This window comes from Stegodyphus dumicola, chromosome 1 (assembly GCF_044657685.1).
Source record: "Stegodyphus dumicola isolate Sdum_Otavi_A_Nest chromosome 1, ASM4465768v1".
NCBI lineage: Eukaryota > Metazoa > Arthropoda > Arachnida > Araneae > Eresidae > Stegodyphus > Stegodyphus dumicola.
The window spans coordinates 88,341,989-88,363,257 of NC_140768.1; the positions used below are offsets into that span (position 1 = coordinate 88,341,989).

Here is a 21,269-nt window from a genome sequence, read left to right on the forward strand (position 1 = left end):
GATTTTCCGTTTGGCAATGTTACTGTCTACTATAGATTTCCTATGAGATTAAAGTTGTCAATTCATGTTTGTGTGAAATATATATCTATTTATCGTAGTATATTTAAAGTGTTGAGATGGCCTTGCGTGTTTTAGTTGGATGCAAGCGAGTTATAGATTATGCTGTCAGAGTAAGATCTTTTCATAATTTAAATTCTTTTCGGCACTTTAATTTATTGTTTTTATTTCTTACCTATCTTCTCTTATTCTTATATGTTTGGGTCAAAATTTTGCAGTAAAGTTTTGCGTACCCGTTAAAAATATGAAAATAGCCCAATTAATCAGTTGCGATATGACTGAAATGTATTTCAGCATCGATTAGAAGAAGGTATTGCTTTATGTGTGTGCTGTCCAAAATTTTATTTAAAAAAAGGATCATACAAACCTAGAGGCAAAATACAATATTACTGCAGTAATCCAATCCAGATTTTCGACAGATCCAAAATTTCTTGTATTTGAAAAATGAGACACCTGCTCATATTGAGAACATTTCATTAAGATTTCGCAACCCTGTAGTTTAGTAGCTGACCTTTTTGTTAGTTTCTGACAAGAAATGAATTTTATTCTCCATGCTAGACGTTCATTAAATCAGAACAATATTTTTCTTCAGGTGGCCTTTTCAAATTCTTTTTTGGTAAGCACTTCCGCAGAGAACCCGGTAAATGTAAACATCGCCAAATTTGGCGATAATAGTTCAAACCTGGTAACCCAGCGGATTTATCTTATTCGCTTGTTCGAAGTTTGCAACCATTCCTCTTGCGTTCGTTTGGTTGAATTATGACTGTCGTTCGCATTTGCAGATTTATATTATTCTTCTCTTATTGGCACAGCTTTAGTATTAGCCCTTTTTGGCGACATTTTGGAGCAATAAACGTAAAATTATGATAACCTTGGTAACCCTAAATACTGAGCTCAAAAACATGCCGCCATTTCTGTCCACGTAACTTTATTGAATTTGGTAGGTATCAGAGCTTTGATGGCAGGAGGGATAAATTGCATGTTTTTCTTAAAGTTGCGTTTGTGTTAGGAAAGCACAACATTTAAAATATTTTTAAAAAAGCTAAAATTTGATAGTTAAAACTGATGCTTTTAATATTACATCACGAGTCTTGACATTTTTTCATATGTCAACTCTGCATATTATTATAAACTCCATTCCCCAAGGGGGAAAAAAAAAACACATTTTAAGTAGCATAAGGTAAACTCTTTGTGTTTCCTTTGCTAAGGAGATCAAAATTACCATGGTCTAAAAATACTTTTTTTGCCTCATATTGGAACTATAGGGATGTGTAATTGCATGAATTCATAGGTTCAAATCAGGACCAAAATTATTGCTTATATAACATTTTTATAATTTGACTGACTATAAAAAATATAATGTTGCTTAGATTATGGAATATATTGCTTATAATTTACAGTTCTCAAATTTTGCAAATCTTACAACCTAATAGTAGCTGTGTATGAATAACCTTCACTAAGTATTACAGTCAAAAGTCGTTAATTCGGACACCCATAATTCAGAAGGATCTATAATCCGGACCTCAAAACTAAAAACTTTCTGCGCATGCGCCGCGTTGACACATGCGCATAGGCATTTACGTGTGCGCGTAAGACCTTTTACGACTGCGCATATGAGTGTGCGTAAGTGCAGAATACGTTTTCGCGTGCGCGTTTAATGTATAATGGACGTATAAGCTAAAATTATCTAATTATCTATTTCAGTTAATGTTGATGATTGTATTGTTCCTTAATTTTCGAATTGGATCCGGCTTATTATTTTTTGCAGATTGTAAGAGCAATTTTATAAAAGTAAGCTTAAACTTTCGATTATATCAAATAGAATTTCCGATATATATTTGTTAATATGTAAAGGATCTAAAGCGAAAGTATGTTTTGAAATCCGAAATCTGTTCATCAATTTCACGCTGCTCGGCGGGGGGAACGCCGCGCGGCGGGCGCGTAATGAATTGGAAGTTGATCTGTCAGCACTATCCTTATCTTCAGGGCAGATGTTTTTATTTTATTTGGCTTATAATTGAAGATCAGATGTTTTTATTTTATTTGGCTTATAATTCCTTACCAAATGTAGTATTTCATCTCGATATGCTCCATCTTTGATATGATTTAAAACAAGTTCCTCGTCATTATAATTCGCTTCCGATAGCGAAGAAAAGTAACAGAGGTTATTGAAAACGAAAAAATTTCGATTGACAAATTAGTCGGTGTTCTTGACACAGCAATTATAGGACTTGAACAGCGGAACATTGTAACTGAACAAGAAATTATGTCTGTTTAATAGAATTAAAGAGAAAGTATTATCATATGAAACGAAGCAAAACTTAAACAACTTACATTGAAAGAAATGTTTATTTAAGTAAACAAATAAATATTAAGCTTTTTCTTTTTGAAAATTTTGATACCCTTTAGATCATAATTGTTCTTTATTTCATAAATTACGGTTTCATATTTTTAATTTTAGAATTTCTGCATGCCATCTTACAAGATTTAAACTGATGATCTATAATCCGGAAAAGTCGATAATCCGGAATCGCTGAAGTCCCGACGAGTCCGGATTAACGACTTTTGACTGTATTACTTTTATTAATAGTATGTTGACATAACAGTCGACTTTTTATTTTAAATTTTATGCCAATTTTCTACATTACTTAAACATTTTATCTAACAGAAATCTGAATTTTTTGTAATAAAAACTCTATAATAAAAGTAAGAGTACAATTTATATATAAAAATTTGACTACATGGCAAGTACTTAGGTACTGATTTCAATGTCTTTAAATGTTATTATTATAAAGTTTAGATATATTCTTATTAAGTTAAGATATACTTTTATTCTCTTATAATGTTTAGATGTACAGTTAGTCTAGTACAGTTAGTATTTAGTCTGGATCGGATTTTAATGACAATCCGCCATTTTTTTCCGATCTTGAAAGCCGGTATACATTGGCGACCGAAGTTTGTCGCCAAATTAAAAAATCGCCAGAAGGACCAATACTAAAGCTGTTCCCTCTTATTTATTATTATTTTTTCTGAATTTTTTAACAACGAATAGATAGAAATATTTTCGTAGATAGATGCCGGTTCTCGGTTCGGGATGAAAGGAAGAAAATATGGCGGGAGGGGTGAAGCTAATTTGTAACACGGCTGTTCACGTTGTCTTCTTAATTATTAACAGCTCTAAGAACCAGCAATTTAAATAACTAAGTAATGCTTTTATTTTTATTATTGGTTATTGTCATCTAAAATTATGAGAATAAATCAATTTTCTGGCGTAAAATTTTAACAAGATAATATATTGTTAATGCTTTTCTAACAATAACCTTTCAGAGGATGGCAAGTGTGACATAAAATAGATGATTGAGTTGAAATAAAAAAGATTATTCATTATCTAACATGACAGAATAGTTTGATGCATCACCATGGTCATCAAAATTAGCAAACCACTGCTGGTGTAAGGAATATATTGTTTTCTGTGTTAACTGGAATTTAACACAATTTTTTTTTTATCACGTTTAACAGGTTAATTTCAGTACATTAATACTAATTTATATTTTTTAAATGAATTTTTATTTCCATTACAAATGCTTATATATTGTCTTATACTTAATATATTCTTTTCTGTGCTAACTTGAATTTAATATAATTTTCGTATATCACGTTTAACAAGTTAGTTTTACATCTACATGCTTATTATCTGTGAATTTTTACTACCATATGCTTAATATATTGTTTCGTCTGCTAACTTGAATTTACATGCACTAAAAATCACGTTTACAAAATATAACGTTTGTGGCTCGGTTCATCGCTGATGAACCGCGAGCTTGGCGAGTAAAAATGCAGCGGCGCCAACGGGTTCTCTGGGGATGAAAACCCCTTTTTTGCATTGCAAAATCTACTCATGAAATAAAGTTATTAGTTCAACGCATTTTAAATTATATGTACTAGTGTACATTATATATAAAAAGGTACTGTTCTGTTATCAGGACTGGATGCAGAAATGTATGTATGTATGGATATATGTGTTCATGTATACATGTGTATGTTCAGGTAAGCACAAATGTGTGTGTGTGTATATATATGCATATATATATGTACAGGCATGCACACTCACATACACTCATACATTTCTGAATCCAGTCCCGATAACAGAACAGTACCTTAAAAAAGAAACAATCATGCAGTAGGGTATCAAATATAGCAACACAGTCAAACCTTGCTATATTTAACTTCATGGGATCCAAAGTTTGGTTCATTGTATTTGATGCAATAAAAAAGTGAATATATCACAAAACCATGTAAAAATAAATGATAAATCACACACACACACACACAAAAAAAAAAAAAAAAATAAAATAAAAATAAATAAATAAATAAATAAATCTAGGTTTACGAAAGTCATCTGAGGATTTAATTGCAATTATAATTCAGAATTATGATATTTTTCGGTTGTTTTTTCCATTTTCAGTATATGTTAATCTTGCACAATAAATTACATAGTATAAATACCATTGTTTTGATCCTCCCTTCGAATTACCCATTTATAATTATGACTAATTATTTTATCCCTAATATTATAAAAACAAAAAATAAAAAAATTCATAAAAGAAAATCTGAAAGGTTTCAGATTTTAAATTAAGTCCAAAGGGGCATTTTTTTTAACATTTTGTATAAAACCTTTATTTATTAAATATTGTGTTTTGGCTAGAAATAAAATGACTAGCGTGATGATAAATAATGCTATCTGCCATAAATTAAATAAATGGTATGATATGAGTCATGGTATTCATATAATCACTTATTATGTTACTGTAAGATTAGATGTATTTACTTTTTATAAATATATGTACTTTCTTTAGTCCATAACGAGGAACTACTCTGATATGCGCCCTCAAGTCGGCAAATTTCTTTTGGCGAGAAACTCCACGCTGCCATATTACTATCTAAATTTTTTGTTTACATTTCGAACTTAAAGGCTGTTTTTGCATATGGAAAAACCACATTTTGAAAGCACAATTTAAGCTAAAAATCCGAAACAAAAACAAAAAATTTAGATAGCAAAAACGTAAAGGTTCTAACCAAAAATATTTGACAAGAAGCCATGTACACAGTGATATGTTTTAACTTAAAAAAATATCTACAAATTGCAAAATATAGGCAGCGAAGGAAACTACGAACTACGTACACCTCGCTTTAATAAATTAACATAACAACAATAAATTTCTAAGAATACCATGTACACAGCATCCTGTTTAAACTTTACAAAAAATCTACGAATTGCACAATTTAGGCAACGAACGAATCTATGAACTGCTGGCACCTCACTTTAATAAATTAACATAACAACAATAAATATAAAAGAATACCATGTACAGTCAAAAGTCGTTAATTCGGACACCCATAATCCGGACCTCAAAGCTAAAATCTTTCTGCGCATGCGCTGCGTTGACGCATGCGCATAGGCGTTTTACGTGTGCGCGCAAGACATTTACGACTGCCCATATGCCAATGCGACGTTTTCGCGTGCGCGTTTAATGTATAACGGACGGTATAAGCTAAAATTATCTAATTATCTGTTTCACTTAATGTTGATGATTGCGTTGTTCCTTAATCTTCGAATTGGATCCGGCTTATTATTTTTTCCAGACTGTAAGAGCAATTTTATAAAAGTAAGCTTGAACTTTCGATTATGTCAAATGGAATTTCCGATGCTGGAGCTCCCAAAGGATCTAGAAAACGAAAGTATGCTTCGATGTCCATCAAACAAAAAACGAATTGCTAAAAAAAATGGATAAAGGCATATCCTTTGTTTATTTAACCGTTCCGAAATCTGTTTATCAATTTCACGCTGCTCTGCACGGAGGGGGGGGGGATGTCGCGGTGCACAATGAACTGGAAGTTGATCTGTCAGCACTATCGTTATCTTCAGGGCAGATGTTTTTATTTTATTCGGCTTATAATTCCTTACTAAATGTAGTATTTAATTTCGATGTACTCCGTCTTTGATATGATTTAAATCAAATTCCTCGTCATTATAAATATCACAAATACAAATCAAATAGTTTTCTGGTTGCAATTTTCTAATTTCGGCTATGCGTAAGGTATGCTTTACGCATGCGCATGTTGAAAGAAATGTTTAAAGTAAACAAATAAATATTAAGCTTCTTTTTTTGTAAATTTTGATACCCTTAATTAATTTTGTAAATTTTGATACCCTTAATTTTGATACCATAATTGCTCATTATTTTATTAATTACGGTTTCATATTTTTAATTTTATAATTTTTGCATGCCATCTTACCAGATTTAAACTGATGATCTATAATCCGGAAAAATCGATAATCTGGAATCGCCGAAGTCCCGACGAGTCCGTATTAAAGACTTTTGACTGTATACAGCGTTCTGTTTCAACAAACATCTACGAATTGCACAATCTAGACACTGCGCACTAATTAACAAAATAAACAAAAATAACTAAAATAAATTTCAAACAATTCAAAAAAACAACAATAACGACAGAAATTCATGCTAAAAAAACAATGAACATAACATTCTACAAATAAATAACAAAATAAGAACAGGAATAAAATAAAATGCACTTACCATGAATTAATGCTTTTTCAAACAGCAGAAATACCAATTTCATACCGCCTTTAACATGCCGCCATGTATTTATGACAGCCAGACACACTATACAGAAAATTCATACTATGGTTCACAAATAAATAAAATCACAAATAATCACAAATCACTACTTCTATCATGCACAGCCACTAAAAATACTCTCCCAGACTCTCTCTCCACTCCTCCAAACACCCACTGCCCCTCAACAGGATGGCCACAATGATATTTCCTTTTGCCGAACTTCAGTTCAACAACTTCCACCATTTTATCTTTCCCCCTTATCTTCTCAGACACAAACATGAACCAACGAGCTCCAGTGAAAGATTTTTCAACGTCAACAGGATTGCCATACAACACGCAATCGTGCCAAAAACCAGCGCAGAACACATATCGCCACATTTGGTGAAATTAGGGCGTATATCAGAGTTGTACCTATAATGATTATGTTATTACTTGAGAAGCACGTTTTTAACACAAATAGATATAATTTCATTCATTTAAAAAAAAAGCAACTTACCTGTGAAAATTTGTTGGCGTAAACTTTTTTTTGTGAATATCATTAATTTATTTGTTAACAATTCTTTCCCTTCCAGTAGAGAGAAAACTTACACTCTGGGAGCATTGATATAGTTCTCGTTATAGTTGGATACACAGCACATGTACACTATAGCCAGGTTTTTCAGAAAGAGAATAATAAAACATACTAATAATAAAATAAAATGGAATATGTTTAAAAATATAAGACCATTTTAATGAATGCCTAGTGACAAAGCGACCATCAAAACTCCATAATCCACCTCTTTCCTGAGTGATGGGGAACTAAGTGAAATGCTATCCCTAACAGTGACATCATGTCTCCTTTTAAGAAACTGTGGCCTTCATGTATGTAGGGGCTGCTGACCATACTCCATAAGACTCATTTTCAATTCTATATCACTATGTGCATTTTGGACTTTTCTGCGCTATGAGCTTTAGTGAGCTTTATGAGGCATACATAATATGCATAATATGCTAGATTTGGTGCTTTTGTGCATACATTTTTGCTGCAATTTTTTAACGGTTCTCAAAACGGAGTAGTACCCTTTATCTTTATACATTTTAAAATTTTCCATAAAGAAATTGTTAAATGTTTTACAATTTTGAATTTTGTGAAAATATATTAGACTTTGTTGTAATGTATTTGTGTTCTGTTATTTTGGAAACATTTATAAGCAAAACATAGTACATAAGCACTAATAAAGTTCTAAAAAATAGTGCTTTTTGAAAATAATTTATATAACAGTTTGAACATGACATAGAAAGTATAATATTAAAAAGGATTCTGATAGGGAGTCTTCATCTTCTAACTTACAGAAGACCCTCTGAAATTTCTTAAACCAGTCCTGCTTCCATGTTTGTTCTATCATTCTTAGTTTCTTCTAGTTTCAATCATTTCTTCCATTTTTTCCCCCACCCTTTTTTCTGGGAGAAATCCAGCCCTATTTCAATTGGTGTAACATTAATGTACTAGAAAGCATTTTGCTTTTAACTGCTCATCAAGCTGAATATTTTTGTTAGCTTCTCGTAAGTAACATTATAGTACACTGCATGTTTTTTTATTCTTGTATCCAGGTATTTTGGCTAAGAAATGCCTAATGCTGCAATTCTCATATTATGAAACTGTGTATGATGGAAGATGTAGGATGAAAATGTAGCATTAAAATAACAGCTGATAAAATGGTAGGATAAGAATTGGGAATTGTTAAAGTTAGGGGGGGGGAAAAGCAATTTTAGTGTAATGTATATTTTGAGTAAAACCTTTTGTCGATTTTGAGGGTAATCGGGCAAAGACTGCTTCTTCAGGCACAGAAATATTTTTGCAGAAATGGGAGGAGTGACGACCATCAGAAGTAATGAATAGAGAAAAAGGAAAATAATTATATATTATTATTATAATATTTCAAATATTAGAGGAACTAAGGTATTAGAATAAGCTAAGATATTGTAATTCTGAATTTAAAGTTTGAAATATTCTGTAAGAACAACTGGATTGGAATTAATGTCACTAAAGATAAGCTTTTGAAAATGGGAAAACTTTAGAGTGCTTATTAAGCAGAAAGAAATCCATTTGACCATATGAAGAAGCTTTCAAGATAAATTACACAAAATCAAAGTCAGCATTGTGATATTGTGATTAAAGGCCCAGCTATGATTAGCTGTCAAAGATTTGCTTATTTCTCCTTTCTAAATGTATAATTTATGTTTCTTAATGCATAATTTTAATAGTCTTTCAGTTTGGCTGAGATACATCAAACCACACTGACCACATGTGCTGTAAATTTCCCGAGAATTAAAATCAGCAGTAGGATTGTTAAGAATGAAACAAAGGAAAGAAATTATTTTATTTATTTATTTATTTTTTTTTTTTTTTTTTATTTACAAAAAAAATGTATCTTCTTTAGTTAAATGAACTTAATTCCAAAGCAGTTATTTTCAATGCTTTCAATATCATTGTTCATTATTATTTTTGACAATAAACAGTGCTATGTTTATTTTTATTTTGCTCCTGATCAAGCAGAACCAGTATCTGATTATTCTCAAAATGAACAGAGTTAAATTCAAATTCAGTTAAATTTTCATTGTAATGTTTCTCTTTCAATTTGAACTGGGAATGGCTTTGAGAGATGTATATCACTTGCCTTCTTATTTAGCAGTAGTCATATGAATTTTGAATGCACTTGCCATGCCCAGTTTAATGCTTGCAAGAAATCTGAAAACCTGATTCATTTATCTGCTGCTGCAAATATATTTCATCACCAAAAGATGCCAATAGGTTTTTAGCAGTGTATTAGTAGATACCAGCTAATAAATACTGCATATTAGAAAATGCTTCCATATATTTCCTTTTGTCAAAATAAAAATAAAATTTATGGTGAAATTCTGCCAAACTTCTGTATAACATAACTACATGTATCTATTGTCAGAAAAGTTCCAAGACAGAGGGCATAAAAAATAAAAAATTGCATTTACCAAGTAATGATCCTAGCTGCTTTCAAAAGAGTTCCCTTGGCTATCTATACACAACTACCAACTTTTCTGGAAGTCTTGGAAGCAAGCAGGGAAATCTTCAATTGCGATGCTTGCAACCTCATTTGTCACAGCCCTTTGGATGTCTGCAATAATCTTGACGAAGCTTTCCTTTCAGTCACCTTTTCACTCATGGAAACAGGAAAAAATCACAATAATCTTTGACACAAATGTGGGATCACGTCTGGCTCAATCCAATAATAGTTCAGCAGAAATTCTTTGTTTTTCCTCTTATCATTCATCTGTTAGTGAGTGAGGGATGATTCTTCAATTAAGTTTCCATTTCCCTGAATCTTCACGTAAAATCTTATGACACACATCACAATTCAAATTCAGTTCTTCTGATAGCATATGCACAGTTGCAGGACGGTCTTCTAGCAATAACTGCCTTACAAGCTCCACGTTTGCATCAGTATATGTTATAGCCGGGTGGCCAGCTATTATCATCTTACTTTACTTATCATGCCACTCGAAAATATGACTTCTTGAAAGTACCTTGCCTGCATATGCTTGCTTAATTATGTTCTACACTTCACTAGGGGTTTTCATGAGCTTTGCGCAGAATTTAATATTCACTCTGCTCACAATCAGCATCCATTGTGTCACCTTAATGAATGTAACAATAATCCGAACAGTGTGTTGTTAAGCTCAGCCCTGCTCTCTAATAAGTTTGCTCAGAAACATGGCCAAGGTTATGTCCAGTAAGAATACATGCCAGGTAACATGAAAACAACATTTGTTTCTTTTTAGTACTGCAAACTCAGAAACAATAATAAAAAGAAGAATGGCCTGGAACTTTTCTGACAAAGGATATATGAAATGTTAATATTTTTCTATTTCATCAGGAAAATTCTATAGATTTTACCAATAACTTGTTATTTGGTAATTCCTTCTCTCCATAATTGCATACTCAAAAATAATCAAAGTTATTATGAAAATTGTGTAATAGTTTTACTTGGGCCTGCTAGCAGACAAGCTGTAAAGTTGCTGAACATTGGTAATTTGGTCTGGTGTTCGAATCATACAAACAAGCCAGCTGCATGAGCTTTTTCATGGATTTCACCATGTGTAACGTGTATGTGAGTCAGTTTTCCTTATAAAATCCTTCACGAAGGCATCCCTCTCTATAGGCAGATATTCTTCCAAGTTCTTTGGGATAATCAAATAAAAACAAATAATAATGATTTGAGTTATGGCATGACTGTTAATGTAGACAGCTAGAAACAACAAAACATGTAAATCCATAATAAAATAGTTTGTTTGCAAAAATAATTTATTTACAGAATGTATTTAATATTAAAGGTGCTTCATATTTATTCTATACAGATTAGAATTAAGCCTGACAAAACTGGTGTCGTGACAGAAGGCGTAAAGCACAGCTTGAATCCTTTTGATGAGATAGCAGTGGAAGAAGCTGTCCGTTTGAAAGAGAAGAAACTCTGTAGTGAGATCATTGCTGTTTCGTGTGGCCCACCTAGTTGTCAGGTAGGTATCTTTGATTGTACTTGCTGTACATCATTTACATTATAAAAACTAATAAAATGAATAAATGTGTACAGTATCACCGTAATAATAGAAGGCCTGAAACATACTGAAAAACTCAAGGAAAATGTAAATGATTTTCAAAAAACCAAGTAAAATCTGAAGGGTTTTCCAGAAAATAAAGTTAAAATAATATGCAAATCAAGCCTCTGAAATAATAATAAGTTTGTATTTTGAATAATAACGTCTAAACAAAAATTTTCCTATCTTTCCTGGGAAAAAAAAAAAAAAAGGAGAATACTGATTATCTACACGCCCGGTTTCAACATTTACCTAAACTGCCATCTTTTGGTACATTTTTGAGTATTTAAATGTGTCTACAGCCAATTGATACATGCGCATGCCTTACTGTATTTGAGTACATGTTGATTTATACATTTTATATGTAGCCGTCAAATGTAAATATTGGCCATATGGATTTTTTTGTATTTTTATTTGTATTTTTTTTTTTTTTTTTTACTTGTGAATGGAACAGTACCTGAGAGTCTATAAAGAAAGCCAAAGAATTGTTTTTCACAACTTCATAAAGTTGCCAATACTGATTGGCAGCTTTTCATAGGGGTGCAGATAGAAAGTGTCAAAGAAAATAAATAAAATTTGCAGTAATTATTATTTTTTTTGCACAAAATATTTTAAATTCATATTTAAAGAAGTTTGATCAACCCATAGCTTTTCTCTCCTTGCATGTATAAGCTGTTATCCATTCTTCTGTTAAGAAATGGAAGTGTTCTTTCAGCCCTTCTCTTTAAATGTTTTAATTACCCTCGAAAATTCAATAATAGACTTTAGAAATCACTATACCATGTATTTTTACATTGTAACAAATAGCTATATTAATTGAATACTGTGAATTGTATATGCTGTTAGAAATTTCTCTTGCAAGATGAAGAGTTTTGTTCTAGAATTTGATATTTCTGTTTAAAACCTGTATCCCCTTTTTTAATGATTTAGATTCATATTGTTTTTATATATTTTGTTCATTTGCTGTACAATAATAAATAAAATAAATTTTCTTAATGTTCTTAATTATTTCATTATATTTTGCAGTAAATCCATAAAATTAGTGATATATTATTTGATTATTAGTTCATTATTCTGGCCAAGGTCTTGGAAAACCGGGAAAATCAAAAACTGGATTTTGATGGAAAACCTGTAGTATGCTCATGTAAATCAAATAAATGCATCATGATTTTTATTTTAGTGTAATTTATTACCCTGTTTTAGTACTTTTTTATACTTCTTTTGAGTCAATTAAATTGTATATAAATTTGCAATAAATGAACAGGAATATTGTTTGTTGATCTACATTTTCTGTTGTGCTTTCACATTATCATGCTGAGAAACAATTTAAGAAATTCGGATTTAAAGATTTTTCTTTTTTGCAGGAAACATTGCGCACAGCTCTTGCCATGGGTGCAGACAAAGGCATCCATGTGGAAATCGACGGCAAGGATTATGAAACACTTCAGCCACTTCACGTATCTAAAATTCTTGCCGCTCTGGCATTGCAAGAAAAAGTAGATCTAATAATAGTCGGGAAACAAGTAAATCTTTGTCATTGTTATCATTTGTTAGTTGTAATTTTTATATTTAAGTAGTATGTATTTCTCATGTTTCTTCATTCATTTTATCTCAAAGGATTTGCTATTTATCTTTCATAATATTGATCATATATTTTCATTTGTACCTGCATCACTTGTTTGTGTCTTTTTGAGTTTTCCCATTCCTGATCTTTACATTAAATTTGGGTTACTTTTGCATGTAAATAGTTAACTAAAGTAGACTTATTCTTTATTAAGGTTTATTGAACACAGAACTGTTATACAGTCAAAAGTCTTTAATCCGGACTCGTCGGGACTTCGGCGATTCCGGATTATCAATTTTTCCGGATTATAGATCATCAGTTTAAATACGCGCACGCGAAAACGTATTCTGCACTTGTGCAGACGCATATGCGCAGTCGTAAAAGTCTTGGGCGCACGAGTAAAACGCCTATGCGCATGCGTCAATGCGGCGCATGCGCAGAAAGATTTTAGCTTTGAGGTCTGGATTATAGATCATTCCGGATTATGGGTGTCCGAATTAACGACTTTTGACTGTATTTGATGCATATAACTATTTACAAAAGGAAAATGTTAGAAAAAAGGGGCAAACATAATGTAGAGCTAAAAATTGGAAAATGTTTTGAAAAAATATGTAAAAATACATTGCAATATTTAATGTATATAAAAAAAAGAATGCATATCCACTAAATTTATTAAAATTATTTTTAATAAGTAATTTTCTGGTTTCTAATAGTAGAAGTAATTTCCTACTTTTAAATAGAAGAAAAAATAAATAAATAATTATACTGTTTACAAAAAACCCTCTACCGTTATGTTCTCTACAAGCTCACTTGGATCGATAATACTACAAAGAATGTTGAGTTATTTTCTTGTTACAGCTACCTCAGTCAGTTGCCAAAATCAGAAAATTAGTTGCCCGAGTTGGCAAATGTGTAAAACCAGTGAAAACAAAAAATAGTAAACTTATAATAACAGTAATGGATCATATAATGTAAATAATGGATTCTTTTCTGTTTACTAGGTCTCATGTAGCACCAGACATAAACATTAAACATTGGCATGAAGTCTAACTAAATAGTCAACCCTAATGATATATAAAGTTTCATGAAAAAATAACAATTTTGTATAATATATATACTGCTTAATGTATGCAATTCACTGATGTTTTTTAAATGAAAAATAGAATTCTGTGTACACAGGCAAACAAAACTGTTGTTTCATGCTAATGTTGATGTGATGTAAAAGGCTACCATATTTGGTGTTTTGACACACATTTGACAAATGGCTCCCTGTTAACAGAAAAGCACCAAATAATGTTCATTATATATTGTTATGAAGTTTATTTGTATATACATATAAGAAGAAAAAAAAACTGTTAAATTTGTCTTTCTGAATTTTCCAAAAAATTAAATATCCCGTAATGAGTGCAGATTACTAGCATTCATGGATTACCAGAATTCCAATATATATATGTGATGTAGTTTATGTGGAAAATTAAACAAATTCTCTTTTTAGTCATGGGCGAGTTAAACTGGTGCAAAAATCACAACTGTCTCGATAGTTAAAATATCATTTTTATTTTGAACAGGAACAATTATTCAGGAATACATTTTCAAGTTTCTACAACACTAGAAGTGCTAAATGCACCCCACAATTTCCATATACACTGTGTACATTTTAGATAATAGAAAAGAAGCTTAAGGAAGAGACATTACTTTCCTTGGCTGACCAAGCAGCAAAAGAGTGATGTGTAATAACTGCAGTAGTATCTATAAGCTGGGAAAATCTTTGTTTTAATCCTGGGAAGCGACTGGGCAAAAAATTGTGCACTGTGGTTACTGCAGGGAAAGGAGGATGTAACATGGTGTAATATGGAGCCTTGAAGAGGGGATGTATGCAATTAAAATTAAGAATTTAGAGGACTGTTCCAATTAAGTTTAATTTAGTAAATAAACTTCCATCATATTTTAATATCTTACATATATAAAGTTTTTGTATAGCAATAATCAATTTTTGTATTTATTATTTAGGCCATCGATGATGATGCAAATCAGACAGCACAAATGACAGCTGCAGTGTTAGACTGGCCACAGGTATTCTTTCCGATTTTTTTTAGCTTCAGTTCAGATATTAAATTAAGAAGGGGATTACTTATATTTAAGAATATTTAAGAATATAAATATAACTATAATAATTTACGGTACTTAGGTATTATACTGTTCATGTGAATGTTGACTACCATTGAACTATAAAAGTTTGAGGAAATTCCACCAAACTTGTGCCAGTTGTTCCAATAAATTTTGAAAGCTAATGATTCTATATTTAGTAAACAATCAGTATTCAATCTGCTTCATAGAAAGCCTTTTGTTAATTTTTACTATTCAGTGCTATTTTGTTAGGCTGTGTGATTTTAAAGGAAGTTCTGTTTAGAATGCCATGAGTACAGACTTTCTGCAGGTAATCGTTCAAATCTATTGTTGTTTTCTGGGCTATATTCAGCTGATTGTATCTTGTCAATTAATATGCTTTTTAATGGTGGCATTCCATAACTATGAAAACAGTTATACTGCTTACTCTTCTGTAGAAGGCAGGTCCCAAATTATAATCATTTATATAAAATGTAAGGGAAAAATGTATCGATAACAGTTAATTTGTATTGAGTTACATCAAACAAAATCACAGATTCTGTGAGTGTGTTGTTATGTCAGGCTTATTCAGAGCTGGCACTAAATTGTGTTTCATAGTGACAGTTTCATGGTTGATGGGATAATACGTAAGTGTCTAATTTAATTTGAAAGGAAGCTCTATTTTTAGTCATGTGTTAAGTAAGATAATTTACATGGCATCAAAATTGATGAATTTATTTACTAATAAACAAATTAAATGTTATAAAAATAATAAAGGTATATGAATTTATAGTTAGAAATATTTTGCAGTTGTTTGCTCATTAAATGTTTTTAAGGAGGGTGAGTAGCATATTATAAAATAAGATACTTTAACATAAGCAACTTAGAAGTTTAATGAACAAAAAATCTACTGACAGCTGTGTGGATTCTTTTAGTTTGGAAAAGTATTTTTGGCCACAGTTACCATATAACTTTGAATTTAAACCACATTTTTTTTTCCTTCAGATTTTTTAAGACATAATATTAGGATGTGCCTTTTTTGCATTAGCAAATTTTTAATGACTTATTTCTGCTGATTTTTCTAAATCTATGGTGGGATTTTAAATGGATAAAAATTGTTTTATAACATTTTTCAATACTTCATATAAAATAATTTTTCTTTTTTATTATTTTTCCAATTTTGAAATTTTTAATATCTACCATAGCTTAAATTTCAATATAATATATAATTTACATTTGTTCAAATACTTTTTTTTTAATTTTGTAGAGTTAAATTCTTTCCCTTTATATATAGGGTTCAATTTATTACACTATTTACATAAGCATTTGTCTTAAATCATTATTAACTATTTTGCTCTCTGTCGAGTTAGAAAACTGTGCTCTTAAAATTCATGCATAATTTATCTTTCAGGCTACATTTGCATCCCAAATAGAAAAGACAGATGGACAACTTCAGATCAAAAGGGAAATTGACGGTGGCTTAGAAAATATTACAGTCAAAATCCCAGCGGTGATAAGTGCAGATCTGCGCCTAAATGAACCAAGATATGCAACTTTGCCAAATATCATGGTATGCCTGAAATTTATAATCACATGAACTATTTTATTATACCAATCTAATGCTATGATTCATAATTTTCAAGAACGATGCTGAGTGCTACAGTTTTAATTGTATTGGGAATGGTTTTATGAAGCATAAGATTTTAGTTTATTTTTTAGTATTTATTATATTCCCTTCTAAGTAATCCCTTCTGTGTGAGTTCATCTGTGTCAGCACTTTTTCTGATCCTTGAAACATGTTTGAACCCTTTCAGGTGTTATATATAAAAGAATTTAATTTACGGGTAAAATGTTGCATATTGTAACTTATGGATTCTGAGACTTAAAAAAATTCTAGAATGAAATCCTGAATTTTGAGGACCAGTATATATTTATTATTGGTGTTCCTGTAAGGCATTTTTCCCCATGTAGCTGCCAGTTGTTAATTTTTGTTTTTTAGTCTATTTTTGCGTACTTTTGATGTATGTCTATTGAGATGGGTGCTTGCCCTCCTGATTGTCAGATCCATGGGTCCTGCAGAACCAGTGGTTATTTTTCTTCCAAAGATAAATGCTTTGCATCTAAAACTGGCCTTAAGATCTTCATAAGATGGAAGATTGAAGTATTAAATTATATATTAAATATTTAGCAATGAAACACTGATATAGTTTTTTACTAACTAAACAAGCATAAAGTACATGCACATATGTAAATCAGCAACCATTCGTTTCTGATGAGAAGATGAAAACATGCTAGTTCTAGTTTTTCACCACAGTTTCAATAAGCTAAAAGTATCCTTTTTTAATATCTCTGTGGATTTGAATGTAAAGGTATGGAATATTTGGTGCTGAAGCTCGCATGTTTTGGCTATAGTTTTTTTGTTGCCAAAAATTTTTTCGACAACAAAACATCACCAATGATGTCTGTTTATATCTCTGATATAGCTTTTAGTTCTGTCTGTAGCAAATTCTGTAAGCTATACTTGTTGTCATGTTATTTGTTGAATGCCTAGTTAAAGTGAAAGGGGGGACTATTCAAATTAATGTACCGAAAGAACAAAAGAAAATCTTGCAAATTATGCCCTTATAGCCTCCCAACCCCCCTCCCCCAAAATCATCTAATTATCACACAAATGTTATCAAAATGTCACTAGAGATGTTTTGACTTCAAGAAAAATGTGAGCCAAGTTAAGTGATAAGTACCTTTTTGTTTTTTAAATAATTATCATATAATGTTTACTTAAAACTTTGGATATCTCATTTTAATTATATGGTAGAATTTCAATAATTTGCATATCCTAGAATAAAGGGCTGTGTAGATAAGTAAATTTTCTGGATTATGAGGTCATTCTGAATTTTCTTTTAGGTGTTTGTTTTCTAATTTTTACATTACAGCTGGATTCTTTGCTGATAAATAATAATTAATTCATAATACTTTTAGAATTATTTAATCAAGATTTATTGAATACAATTACAAAGAAATTGAGGGTGTAGTAATGAAATATGAATGCAAATTTCTGACAGAAATAGGTAAAACTTTTTAAGGAAGTAAAGAACTCTTTTTGTAAAAATGCATTGGAGAATTTGATGTTAGTCTATCAACAAAATTACTTTTAAAATAATTCTTACAATTTTTAAACAATAGGAAAAATAAATAACTACACTGTTTATAAAATCTCATATAATAAAAATTTCTGTAAATTGAATTCCTGTGCTAATTCTGCCATTGCATTCCATATACCCACAGTTACTTATTATTCCATATACCCACAGTTAATAATACTTCAAAAAGTGCTAGAAATAAAATTTTGGGTTTATTAAACAAAAATTTTTCTTTTGTTTACTGTGTTTTTCATTTTTAATGCTAGAAAAGCTTTACAAATGATATTTTCAAGAATATATCCCTATTTGCCTTTGGAACATAACCAGCTATGAAGTACATTTCGGTTGGAACCCAGTGTCTGAAAGGTTATGGACAAAAAAGTTTGTGGCACATGTTGTGTAGCTTCGAAATGAATAAATCACATAAATGAATTAAAATTGAAAGATGGGAATATGCGAAATAGTGATTTATGTAAAGGGGGGAAGAAATTAGATTTTCATGATTCTCGTTTATTATAAAAAGACAACATTTATGCAGGTACAGAAGATGCTGAATGAATTAAACAATGAAATTCACTTCTTCAAAAGTAAAATAAAAATATGCCATGGTATAAGTAATTTTTTTTTCCAGTTGAGTATTTTAATATATATATAAAAAAATTGCCATTAAATTTTTAATGCTGAATTTTCTGAAACTAAAAATCTTACTTTTTTTACATAGAAAACAGATTTTTAAAAAAATTAAAAGCTTTCAGATTTTACATTACACCCAAAAGGGCCTTTGTTTTTAACATTTTGTGTGTTACCTTTATTCATTAAATATCACGTTTCTCCCACTTAAACCATAAAATTTAATTCAACAGCAATATCACAAAATAGTGTTAAAATGAGCATATCTTTGGAATTTCCAATACACAGTCTCACTCCCTAGAGATTTTTTTCTTCCCCATACACTGTTGCCATTCCTCGCTTTGAAATCATTGACTTTGTTAATAAAAAATTCTTTAATATCTAAAAAATATGAAATAGATAATAAAACAGATTCCAAATTAGAGCGTCCAGATGCCCATATTCAGTGGAGGATTACATTATTCAAAACTGATGGCTCTAGATACCGTTGTTTTATCACAATGCGAGAAAGATGCATACATTTATGCAGATTCTTCATTATTTTATTTCTTTAAATATAATACAGGGCTGTAATATTTGGTGGCAACAGTTTACTAAGTGAATCCATGCAAAATGCCAAAAACAATTTAATAGCCCTTTGAGCTAATAACAGGTATTTATGTATTATAAGAATTCTGCTGTATTATTTCACTTTCATGAATAATAATTTCAATTTATAATTAACAAAAAGTAATTTTACTTTTTATTAGTATAATGTTTCATAAGAATAAATTGAATTTAAATAAAATGAATTTAAATAAATTTAATTTAATATATACATATATTTGTGCTTTCAGAAAGCTAAGAAGAAGCCTATTGCTGTTAAAAAAGCTGCAGACTTAGGGGTCGATATTTCACCTAGAATTGAAGTTATAAGTGTGGAAGATCCACCTACTCGAGAAGCTGGTGCCAAAGTTGAATCTGTTGATGAAATGCTGCAAAAACTAAAAGACCTGGGTCGAATATAACTTTTAGAGGATTATTTAGTTAATGCCTAATTATAGTTGAGTACTTTTATATCTTTAAATATCTGCATCTAAAACTATTTTGCTTTGATAAAAGATAAAAATGTTTTCATTTGTGGAAATGTACAATGAACACTGTATAAAAATATATTTATGCAATTGTAAAATAATATGAAATTATAAAAATCTCTTTAATTTTTTAATAAAAATATTTTGATAATCTGCCCTTCTTATTGTGATTATCTGTATTTCAAATAAGAAAATTATTCAAAATGTAAGGTTTGCAAGAAATTTTTGTCAACCATTGTCATGAATCTGTGCAGAGTACATTTTGATTAAAATTTTGTAAGGTGTAACCTAACTTTAATTACAATGGTTTTGCATATCTGGCACATAGCAAGAATGTTCTTAAAAAGTGTAAGTCATATATATTAAAATATATGACATTAACTAATTATTAAAACATCTTAATATTATGTAGGAGAAAACTCACTATTAGCTTGCATACAAATAGTTTTAGTTTATCAAATTATGGTGTTGGAAATGTGTTTGTTAATTATGATAGACATTCATGAAAATTATCAGTTAATTATTAATTGCATGAATTAGGTGCATTATAAATCATTTCAATTAAGATCTATTGTTAATAATAAAATATATAATTACATACTTCTTTTAATCACTCATGCAGTTTAAAAGCAAAGATTCAATCAAGTTGTTTAAATGACAAGTTTATATAATTTAAATTGGGCACAGTAAAAGCTATTCACTAACGCTCAATCCCACTATTGACCAACTGCACTTTGGAAAATGAAATAAATATAGCTTCTTAAGAAGATTTTAGAATCAGTATATTTAAGTGCCATTGTTCTACAAAAATGCTTTACTGCTCAAGATGACCTCTAACGATAGACTTTGAATGATTTATGTATATTTTTCTGATTGTGAACACTCAGCCGACAGCGCATTTAAAAGACATGCTTAGCTGACAGCATGCTTAGCTGATAACACATAGACAAAACTATGCAACATTGAGTCAAATTTGCTCATATTTATCCAGCAACTGTTTAATTTATTATCAATTTTAAAAATGCTGATGTTTTCTGTTAGTTTTCAAATCATTTTCTCACCTATGAGTAAAATTCATTGTTCAAATCATAAATTTCCCATCTCTGATTTTAATTCTTGTGGAATTTTAGTATATTATGTCAACATGAGTGAACAGATAAAAGTGCACATGGCAGGTGTGCATGGATACCCCCCCCAAAAAAAACAATCTAGTGATGATTGTCCATGTGATAAATATCCACATGGATGAAAGCTAACATAAAAAGAGCTGATAAAAGCTCACATTGATATAAGCTGATATTGACAAATGCACAGTTGGATGTATGTGCTTATAAAATGTAATTTTCTCATTATTTCCAGTTATTTATGAAAAAGAAATTAATTAATGATTTATTTTGGGCACTAGATGAATTTAAGCCTTGTTGGTGCCCTCTATATGTGCGTGTGTTTT

The 21,269-nt window shown here is 30.5% G+C and overlaps 2 protein-coding genes across 2 annotated transcripts in view; one reads left to right on the forward strand and one right to left on the reverse strand.

Moving 5' to 3' along the window:
• The window catches only part of grp (serine/threonine-protein kinase grp), an 81,308-nt gene extending 80,654 nt beyond the window's left edge, over positions 1-654 (reverse strand). Inside the window, exon 1 of the mRNA XM_085817669.1 lies at positions 425-654. The gene's annotated coding sequence lies outside the window, so the exon portion shown is untranslated. The remainder of the gene's footprint in view (positions 1-424) is intronic.
• Etfb (Electron transfer flavoprotein beta subunit) lies at positions 15-19,976 on the forward strand. Its single transcript, XM_085817677.1, has 6 exons — positions 15-170; positions 11,070-11,228; positions 12,671-12,829; positions 14,881-14,943; positions 16,388-16,546; positions 19,583-19,976. The coding sequence occupies exons 1-6, from the start codon at positions 117-119 to the stop codon at positions 19,751-19,753; spliced, it is 765 nt and encodes a 254-aa protein (XP_085673803.1). The 5' UTR covers positions 15-116; the 3' UTR covers positions 19,754-19,976.
• Positions 19,977-21,269: the final 1,293 nt, after the last annotated feature.